General features: G+C 41.3%; 1 protein-coding gene and 1 pseudogene across 1 annotated transcript in view; both read left to right on the forward strand.

The window, feature by feature from the left end:
* Positions 1-4,736, forward strand: part of LOC129367083 (CMRF35-like molecule 3) — a 6,612-nt gene extending 1,876 nt beyond the window's left edge. Inside the window, exons 2-4 of the mRNA XM_055041334.1 lie at positions 3,165-3,220; positions 3,454-3,780; positions 4,590-4,736. Of these exons, the coding sequence (XP_054897309.1) occupies positions 3,184-3,220; positions 3,454-3,780; positions 4,590-4,639 (414 nt within the window). The 5' untranslated portion in view covers positions 3,165-3,183 and the 3' untranslated portion in view covers positions 4,640-4,736. The remainder of the gene's footprint in view (positions 1-3,164; positions 3,221-3,453; positions 3,781-4,589) is intronic.
* LOC129367177 (polymeric immunoglobulin receptor-like) overlaps positions 1-9,623 on the forward strand; it is a 21,480-nt pseudogene extending 11,857 nt beyond the window's left edge.
* The last annotated feature ends 1,169 nt before the right edge of the window (positions 9,624-10,792 follow it).

The raw sequence follows: 10,792 nt of genomic DNA on the forward strand, positions 1-10,792 counted from the left end.
GTGTCCTCCTCCGTGTCCTCCCTCCGTGTCCTCGCCTCCTACTGGTCCTCCCTCCGAGTGGTCCTCCCTCCGATTGGTCCTCCCTCCGAGTGGTCCTCCCTCCGAGTGGTCCTCCTCCGATTGGTCCTCCCTCCGAGTGGTCCTCCCTCCGAGTGGTCCTCCCTCCGAGTGGTCCTCCCTCCCAGTGGTCTTTCCTGTCCCATAAATGTTAGGTCTTCTGGGATCTTTTTCTTCTTTTGAATTTAATATTTTCGGCTTCTCTCCAAAGGCACCTTCATCATCTTCCGGAGGGCCGTATAACTGTCACAGATGTTACAATTTTTCGTAAATAAAAATGAATCCATTAGTGGAAATGTCCTCAGTGCAGTCAGTGAAGTCCACACTGCAGACGTTCTGGTTTGTGGCCTTGGTTAGTTGTCCCCCTTTCACTACATAAGTGTAGAAGTGGGTCGGCTCGGATCCCCCACAAACAACGGAAGACAGGTGGTACCTTTCAGTACCACCTTTGCATTTGGCCGGCACATCCACGACCTGACTGGAAACTATCCGGTGTTTCCTGGTCAGCCTGTGGAGGAAAAACACTAGCACCTTATTGTTAGTAAGGCAGTGCTTTCTCTCCAAGGCCGACTCGCACACTGAACAACGGCGTTTCCCCCGCACATCCAGCCAGTAGTACAAGAGCGTTGCAATGCTGGCTGGAAATCTCACCGGTGGAAGGGAGATCAGGGAGCCGTTGTTTAGCAGCTCAAGAAACATCGTGCCACAGACAGAACAAGAGTTGTTGTTGTACAACTCCCTATCTGTGGCACTTCCGAAAGCGTCCAGCCAGACCATGGACGACTCCAACAAACATTTTATATCCAAGTCCCTTCCCAGGTCCGATGGCTGACACCTCTCCCTCAGCTCCATCAACACCGGGGAAAGGTCCTCCGTACAAAAATGTCTGCCGGGGTCACGGACCGCAGAGAGGATGAGCCTCGTCCAACTGGGGATGGACGAAGCCTCCAGAAAGTCCCTTTCCTGAGCGAGACACCTCCGTGTGACGCCCAGGTTCAGGACGCTCTGGAGAGCAGCGTCCACCCAGCTGTAGCGGAGTCCATCGTCCGCTAGTCCATGGCCCACCAATGCCGTCCCCTCTGTCCCTGGAAAGCTGAGCCGACTTCTTCTTTTTTCCTCTCCGGGGGACAATCGATCTCTAGGCCAACGGAAATTGTTGCAGACAGAGTATTTTGAGCTTCCTCGGCCAGGGAACATCTTATTGGAAAAGTTCCTGTGTAAGACGAGCGGAGAGGAGAATTTAAAGGAAGGGCCAACGATGGGACCAGGGAAACCAAAGCTTTCTCTGTGGCGTCAGCCACAGCTTTGGCCGCGAGGTCAGTCGCAGACAAGTCTTCCCCAGCCGGGGGAGACTTCTCTACACACCGCTCCCTCGCCCTCATGTTCCGCCGTCTCTGAACAAACTTCCCCGGCCGGGTCAGTTTGTTCGTCGACAGTCGGAATCCCCTCAGGACTGTCTGGTACAGAGTCCACCACACCAGTTGTCTGCTCTGAGCAAACCTCCCCAGCCGGGCAGGTTTGCTCAGAGGCAGTGGTGTCGTCCTCTGTACGGACGGTCCTTGAAGGGATAGAGGCCGAGGTCCCACTCGGGTCGGTCTGTTCTGTGGAAGTGGGTGTTGGACCCTTCCAGAGCAAATCCTCCTCTCCACGTTGATCGGCGTTTTCTTTCGAATCCTTCCCGGAAAAGTACTGATCCGTGAGCTTCTGCATGCTGGTGGTTACCGCGTAGCCAATTCCCCAACCGAGGGGGATGAGAAAAGGGACGAATGCTTTAGCTAGGCCAAACATGACAGCTGTGTAATGATGATGCTCTACTCTGATGCTCCAGTATCTTCTTCTGGCTGATGCTTTCAGATTCAATCTTTTAAGCATCAGAACCTCTTTGATCTATTGTGATGTAAATGTCATCTATGACCTCATCAGTGACCTTATCAGTGACCTTATCAGTGACCTCATCTATGACCTCATCAGTGACCTCATCAGTGACCTCATCAGTGACCTCATCTATGACCTCATCAGTGACCTTATCAGTGACCTCATCAGTGACCTCATCAGTGACCTCACTGGACTTCAGCCGCAACGTCTTGCTTCTGATCGTTTCCATAGCAATGATCAGATCAGTTCTGCATAACTCAAGCTGATATAAAATACTTAAATAAAAGTAATATTTTGTATTTATTTAACATGAGATTAATAGATTTGTATATGATTTAATTTTGCATTTGGTCTTAAGCTTTTTATCCACCATTATTTTTAATTATTATTCATTTATCATGATTATTCATGTATTATTCATGTTTTTTTTCTTTTTATTTTTATTTTCGCAGACAATTTACTGCTGTGACTATTTTACCAAACATAGGAAACAAAAGCAGAAGAGAGATCTATGTATGAACTTATACATCCTTTTATTGAGTTCCAGAACCCAGACGTTCTTGGTTTGGGTCATTCAGGAAGCTTTAGGGATGAAAGTGCTTCATGATTGTATTTTCAGAGGCAGATTTTAAGAGTTTGGGTCGCGTGTTATTCTGGGATGTAGACGTGTGTAGGAATCCCCACGATGTCAGTAAAACCGAGTATCATGCCTTAGTAGGTTTGTGTGTGTGTGTGTGTGTGTGCGTGTGTGTGTGTGTGTGTGTGTGTGTGCGTGCGTGCGTGCGTGCGTGCGTGTGTGTGTGTGTGTGTGTGTGTGTGTGTGTGTGAAATAATGATGATTAATAACTTCCTGTTTGCAATGTTCAGGTACAACGACAGAAATAGCTGCTTCAATATTCCATTCATGGGCTCGTTAATTCCAGCCGACAGTAAAAATAATAAATAATACATGAATAAAAGCCGCAGTGGCCACAAGGTGATGCTGTTGCTCTGGATTGCCACCTGTGGATTCTTGACATCTAACAGCTGAAAGAGTGAAAGCAACTCAATCTGTTGTTGAAATGACTCTGAAAGAGTGAAATACATGCAAATTCTGGAGCAAAACCAAGTAAAATCGGCTCAGTTGTTGATTTAAATCTGCCAAATGTGCTCTGAATGTTTTGTTTGCTCCATTGACTCACTGCTTCCTCAGAAACATTTCTCACTGCTGTTTGTTCTGGTTTTTGCTTCAGTTTCTTGTCTTCACCAACGATGTGGAACCTTCAAAACCTGCAGCTCATGTTGTGCAGTAAGTTATAACATTTGATTTTGAGGAAATTGTCTTGCTGGGTGTTGATTCTTCTCCAAACAAGTTTCTTTAAAACAAATATTTCTGCCAGGTGATTAAGAAAATAGAAAAAGAACAAGCTTTTCATTGCATTTATTTCATGGGAACAGATCTGAAAATGATAAAAAATTATACACAATGTTAAAGAGGAGAAAATACTTGAAAACTCAGTTAATGTTGTCTTCTCTCTGCAGCAGCTCTGAGCTGTGTGAGCGGCGCCGCAGGTTTGATCCGTGTGTTTGGATACGAGGGGAGCGATGTGACGGTTTCCTGTCCGTACGATCCAGGATATGAGAGATACCAGAAGTACCTGTGTAAGAACAGCTGTGGCTACAGTGATTTTCTCATCAAGACCTCACAAGAAAATGAAACCAAATACTCCGTTTACGACGACAAAAGAGCAAGAGTCGTCGCAGTGACCATCTCTGGTCTTCGTTTGGAGGACGCCGGGGAATATTGGTGTGGAGTGACCAGAGCAGGAAAAGACATCTACACTGAAGTAAAGCTGGACGTAAAAGCAGGTAAATAATCAAACTCTTAATCATACGAATAATAAAGTATGAGCTCACTGGTAGATGCAGAGAAAAAAGCTGAATCCAGGGAGGTCGGTGTGTGTCAAGGTGGATGGTGGAAACATGGGAATGATAAATTACTTTTCTACTAATTTCATTTCTACATTGAACGGATTGTCCTTAGAAATAAGACAAAGCAACAAATTAAAGGCAGAAGAAGAAGGATAAGTAAGAAAAAAAAACCTATGGATGATCCACGTTGATTCCTTTTTTTGTTTAAATAATTCATTGATCAGTTATGCTGCCGAACTGAACAAGACTATGACCACAACAGCAGCTGAAATATAGACATAAGATGTTTTTGATTGAATAAAGCACAAAGATGGCAGCTGGAGAGTGTTACACTTAAATGAGTCATAATTTAAAAACAAATTCACATAGAAGAGAATAAGATTGATACGACTGAACACAGATTGCCTAAAACAGAACAACAGCAAAATAGTACCTCATATTGTTTGAAGCACATTTTTGAAACTTCATCAAAATTTTGAATGTTTTGTATTAGATCAGAAATTTGTTTCATTCAAATGAAAACAACAATACAATAAGAGATTTGTGCTTTTTGTTTACTGTCATATTATTTCAGTATTTAATTGTTAAAAACTTAAAACATATGATATGAACATTCTACTATTTCTGGCCTGGACAAGTACGTCAAAGTTTTCAAAGATTTCTACATTTCTGTCTCTTTGCTTCTTAGAATTGCATTTTTCTGTAACTTTTGCTGTAGAAAACAGTTTTTTCTTCCTGTCAGACAGATGTTGCAACACGACGAATAAAATCCAAAGTACTGAGGAAGGTTCAGTGACCATCAGCTGTCCGTACGACTCTCAGTCTGTCGACAAGCTGAAGTTCTTCTGCAGAGGAAACCGGCCCTCCACATGTCGACAGCAGGCAGTGATCAACTCTAGAAACACACAAGATGGACGATTCAGACTCTCTGATGACAGGAAGTCAAGAATATTCACAGTGACCATTTCCAGTCTGACCCTGAAGGATTCTGGTCGTATCTTTGTGGAGTCCAGAGAATCTCAGGATTTGATGTTTTCTCTGCCCTTAAGCTGGAGGTCAAAGGTGAGAGATGAAACCCTTACCTCAAATTCTTTTAAGTGGAACATTTCTTAATGAAAGAAATCTGGGTAGAATTGACAAAAAAAAACCCACAGGTGACAAATATAACATCATCAAAAATTAGATAAGCTTGATAATTTTTTTTAAAATATGTCATAAATTATGATGTACAGTTTAGATCCATTAACATTGATGCCACGGATGTCCTCGATTGTTGTAGACCTTGATGCTGCAGCATGAGCTGCGTTTTTCTCTTGTTTTTTTACATAGTTGGCCTCATTTTACTTCTTGGTTGTGACAGAAAAAGGAGAACAAAATGCAAGAGGAGAAAAAAACCTCGAGGTTCTGCCACCTAGCATCACGACAGAAGGTGAGAGAGACCAGGCCACACACACACAAAACAGAGAGACCGGGCCACACACACACAAAACAGAGAGACCAGGCCACACACACACAAAACAGAGAGACCGGGCCACACACACACAAAACAGAGAGAACGGTTTCAGTAGGCCTCCCTGTTGCAGCAGGAATGGTAAGTTTAGCAAATGACAATGTCTGACCTTCTTCAATTGCCCTCCAAGTTTTCGATCTTGTCGCAGACGGTGAGGTTTTGAAAAACATGAGGAAACGGGGCAGAGAGGGATCTTATGCTTTCACTGTGCTCCTGGTTGAAACTGTGCATTTGTGTTGACATGTTTTGTGTTATTTTTTTCCTCTTTGGTTTTCTATTTTCATAGATCATCTGACCATGTGTGGAAATTTCAATGCTCAGAGTTCACTTAACCTGAATGTGCTGAGATGTTTGGCTACTGTAGACGAAAGATCACGGTAAAAAAAAAAAAATACAATGTGTTAAAATTGAGTTGTTTTATTTTCTGTAACAGTGCATCAGCATCAGAGCAGCATTACTACCACACCACCAGCATCAGAGGAACAGGATAAAGGTACTGTGTGTGTTTGATATATTGAGAGACCGCACAAACAAAACTGCACACGCTCTCCAATTATCACCTGAATATTAAAGACAAGGGTTTATGAGATTGCTGCTGGCTTTCTGCGTTTCATATTTCAGGAAGTGAATATGAATAATATTGCAATCAGAAAGTCGCTAGTGAAATCACCACAAGTGTTACAAGTGTGTAATATTTACCGACAGAATCATATTTCTTTTTTATATACAACTGTAAACCCAAAGTGTTTATTACCTCTGGCAGGTTTTGTTTCTACAGCTTTTCCCAGACAATCACAAAATTAGCTGCTGACAAGAAATGAAACAGTGTGAACTGTGTGTCAGTTTTGGTCAAAATAATTTAGATGCTTTAATTTACATTCAAATAGACACACCATGTGGGAAACCTTTACTCTTCTTATTAACAAGGTTGAAAACCTTTTATTAGCATTGAAGCAGCCAAGCTGACTTTAAAGTTGCTGACCAGCTTTTGACATGTTTCCACTGGATGTTTGATGAACTCCATTTCTTTGGAAATCCTCCTTGCCGTCATCCTCAGATTCTCTGTTAGAGTCAAGTTGAGATTTCTCCGCAGCACCATGGCTTCCTCTAAGAAGAAGAAGCACACTTCTAAACTTTAACTACTTTCTTTAGACCTAAATGTTTAATTTCCCAGGAGTATGAATCATTTCGGGTTTAACTTTAACTGTAACAACATGAAATCTACACTGACAGTTTTTTTCTTCTTTTTCCTGGCAGTGGATTATCATCAGAGCACCACAATGAAAACCACAACACCACTGGTTTCTGAGGAACTGACTGAAGGTACTTCATGTACTCATGGAAACATACAGACACATTTGGTATTGAGTTATTAAGATAGAAAACAATATTTTAAAGTAAAAATATTTAAAAAAATAAAGCATGTTAATGTTTCCTCTCTCCAGCACCTGTAAGCAGCGCTGCAGGTTCGATCCAGGTGTTTGGATATGAGGGCGGAGACGTGAACCTCTCCTGCCCCTATGATCGGGGATTCGAGGGTCGTCAGAAATACCTGTGCAACAACGACTGTCATTACGCCGACGTTCTTATAACAACATCACAAGGAAGCAGTGGAAAATACTCCATTCACGACGATAAAACAACCCAGTTTTCACAGTGACCATATCTGCCCTTCGACTTCATGACGCTGGGAAATACTGGTGTGGCGTGACAAGGATAGGAAAAGATATAAGCATTGAAAGAAAGCTGGAAGTAAAAGCAGGTAAATATTGAAGTTGGTGTTTCAAAACATGTCAGTAAAGATTAGGACAAGACAAACAATAACCGTTTTTATATGTGGTGTCTAATGTACTCAATGAGTAATGCAGGTTAAATAATGTTTTATTAGTTACTTATTTAAGTTATAACTAGGCATGATACACACACTGACTGCTTCCATTACTGCTTGATACTGATAAAGCAGTAATGCTTTATTACTGCATTATAAATAAATAAATAGAAATGAATAAATTGGAATAAATTACAGTAAACAAGATAACAATATTCCTTGAGGAGTTTTTGTTTCTTTCAATTAATCATTGTTTTTATGCTCAAAGAGGAGGTTATTTTTTATATTGTTGTTTATCTTAATGTCAGACAGATGTTGCGACACGGTGAATAAAATCCAAAGTACTGAGGAAGGTTCAGTGACCATCAGCTGTTCGTACGACTCTCAGTCTGTCGACAAGCTGAAGTTCTTCTGCAGAGGAAACCGGCCCTCCACATGTCAACAGCAGGCAGTGATCAACTCTAGCAACACACAAGATGGACGATTCAGACTCTCTGATGACAGGAAGTCAAGAATATTCACAGTGACCATTTCTAGTCTGACCCTGAAGGATTCTGGGTCGTATCTTTGTGGAGTCCAGAGAATCTCAGGATTTGATGTTTTCTCTGCTGTTGAACTAGAGGTCAAAGGTGAGAACCCAAGCAGGCTACCTCGATTTTTTGTGATTTCATCCTATTTTCTCTCAAAAAAAAAACCAATAAAAAACACCAATGTCTCTATTTTCATTCAGCAGAGTCGTGCTGTGCAAAGTCACAGAACATGAGTGGTGTGATGGAGCATAGTGTGACCTTCCTGTGCCCTTATGCACCCCAGCATCCCAATGACACAATGTTCCTCTGCAAGGGAGACAGAGCCAGCAACTGCACAGACATGATGGATCAAAGTCGGTTCATTCTGATCAATGTTTCCTCCAGCTCTTTCTCTGTGACAGTCACGAAGCTGGAAGCAGGAGATGCTGGAACGTACTGGTGTGGCTCCGGCCCAGAGGCGAATGTTGGAAACTCCACCCGCTTTCATCTTTCTGTAGGTGAGAGAGGCATCTACAGAAACCACCTCACTGAAAACAACCTCAGTTTTGTACATCAGGTGTAAAAACATTTAACAATTTAAACTCAGCCAAAATTCAGCTTGAATGGGATTCAAGTGCTCTTGGGTTCGCACAAACTTACAGAATAAGTGAATCCCCACTGTTTGCCAGCTTCATCACCAACTGCATGAGATCATGTCAGTCTATTTGGGTGATGCTGTGTTTGCTGCGGAAGCTGAGAGCAGATGCTTTCTGCATGAAAACAGAAAAATAAGTGACACTATGTAGAGAAAACCATCGGGGAAAAGTGTATCCTGAACACGTCATCTCTTGGCTTTAGTGGATTGTTTGAAGGATTTGGTTGATATGGTTTTTTTTTTTTGCCAACTAGACAGTATTTATTTTGCTGTCCAAGGTTAGAATCTGGAGACAGATTGGTTGGTTGATGTCTATTGAGAAGAGCTCAAACCAAAACCTCTGCTCATTATGATCCTTTGTTTAATTTTTCAGGTTCTGTTAGTGACCTGCAGAAGATAACTCTTATAAATCCAGGTAGTTGGTTCTGTAGAGGATGAAGCCTTTATCAGTGTCTCAGGAGTTTATGTGAAGGTGTTTTTTCCTCCTAAAACCGATGTGACAACATGTTCAAGTCAAACCACCTGGATTTATGCCTAAAAGCCTTAATTATCTCACTTCAAACACTCTAAGTTGTTATTTTAATGTGTTTGAGAAATAGCGTTGTATGTGCATAAACGTTTCTTCTCTTTTTTCTAATCATGGCAGACGCGACTCTCCACCAACTTTCAGATCCAGCTTTCTATGCCCTGCTTGCTTTAGCTGCTGGGCTGCTGCTGATGGTGACATTGGTCCTAGTTAAAGTTTACAAGAATAAATGTCACAAAACATTGAAAGGTGAGCTTGTTTTTGTCTTCAATGTGAAGACAAAAATTGACATAAATCAATTCCATAATGTATGCATCTTTTTTTTTTTTTCAGAGAGAAAAGTTTCCAGATAAAGAATCGAAGCTTCGGTTTGCAGACACATCAGCTGCAGATGTTTTAGAGGACGTCCAAAGCTTCGTCTGCGGGGGTCGTGGGGACGATATGAAATAATTCTCAATGGACTATTTAAGCCTAAATTAATGTGAATCTTTATTTAAGTACTCAGATTAGATTTTTTAGGTCTTATTTCAGAGCAATTTTCATTTGTCAGAGGTGAAAAAAAAGGGAAAGGAGGACAAACAGCTAAACCAGCAAAATAAAATAATTATCTCACAATGTCAAACTATGCACAAATGAGGAAACGCAATTGTATCTGTAAAAATGAACAAAACATGACAGGTGTAAGCAGTGTGAGAAATATCTAAACTCTAAACTGCACATCTAAATGATAGAATAAATGTGAATAAACTGGAGCTTTGAATTGAAATGTGTTCGTGAGGATGGCTCAGTGTCCAGTGATGACAGGAAGGCATCAATATTCACTGTGACATCTTTCAATCTGACTGAATGACTCTGGGTCAGATTTTTGAAGCATGGCACTAAGGGACATGCTGCAACCTTCAAGTGTTCATCGTAACAACATGATGTTCCTCTAACCAGAGCAGCATGTCTTATAAAGGTATATTCACACTGCACAATGTTCAGAGCACGGCGATACAAACGTAAACTGAAAATCTAACAACCAAAATGGATGCATGGTTTTTATGTTTTGTATTGAATACTTGCATTTTCTTAGAATTGGCATGTTGCTTGTTGCAGTGAAAGCAACAAGCAACATGTTGCTTGAAAAGCCCAAAGTGGAAGGTGAGATGGGGAAATGAAACTGTTTTTTTTTTTCTTTCATTCTCGCCTTCATATTCAGCGTGTTCAAATTTAATGTGTGGATATCTTCTCTTCTCCAAAAATGCAATCTAAAGAGTTCTGCTTAACTGGACCAAAGCAGACACTTAATTTGCAGTCGATTTCAAGAAGTATAACAGAGCAACCTCAAAGAAACATGTTGTTTATGGGCCTTGTTTTAACCAGACTGAAGTTCTTCTTATTTAAACACATTTCAAACAGACTTATCAGGGAAAAGTGGACTTCAATCAATGTCAAATTCATTCTTTTTATCCAGTTAGATGAAAAATTGTACAAGCATGAGCTGCTTGCACAGAACCAGATGTTTTGACATGATGATTGTGGTGATGAACTAATAGTTTATTATTGTTGGTGTTTTACTCGTCGCAGACGAAGAAGAACAGCGTGGTGTGTCAGAGGAGTCCGTAATAAAAGGTGAGATGATGAAATAAAACCGAGCTTGTGGCAGAGAGCCCCACATTCATATCTGGCATGTATATATATGGTGTGTATTTATCAGAGTTGGTTGCTCTCTAGTGCAAGCTGGAAATAACTTGATAAAAACCAGCCCCATGTTCTAGGATTGGCTTCGTAAAGAGGAAGGCATGGACTCCGTAGTGTTACTCAGTAATGCTCTTTCATTATTGGTGTAGCATTCACGCATAAAACACTGAATCTGGCTTGTTTTATTCCGTTTCCTGGGTCTAAAGTAGCAGAAAGAAACACCCATTGTGTTACTTTA

The sequence above is a fragment of the Poeciliopsis prolifica genome, unplaced genomic scaffold, assembly GCF_027474105.1.
Source record: "Poeciliopsis prolifica strain line A6 unplaced genomic scaffold, Auburn_PproV2 SCAFFOLD016, whole genome shotgun sequence".
NCBI lineage: Eukaryota > Metazoa > Chordata > Actinopteri > Cyprinodontiformes > Poeciliidae > Poeciliopsis > Poeciliopsis prolifica.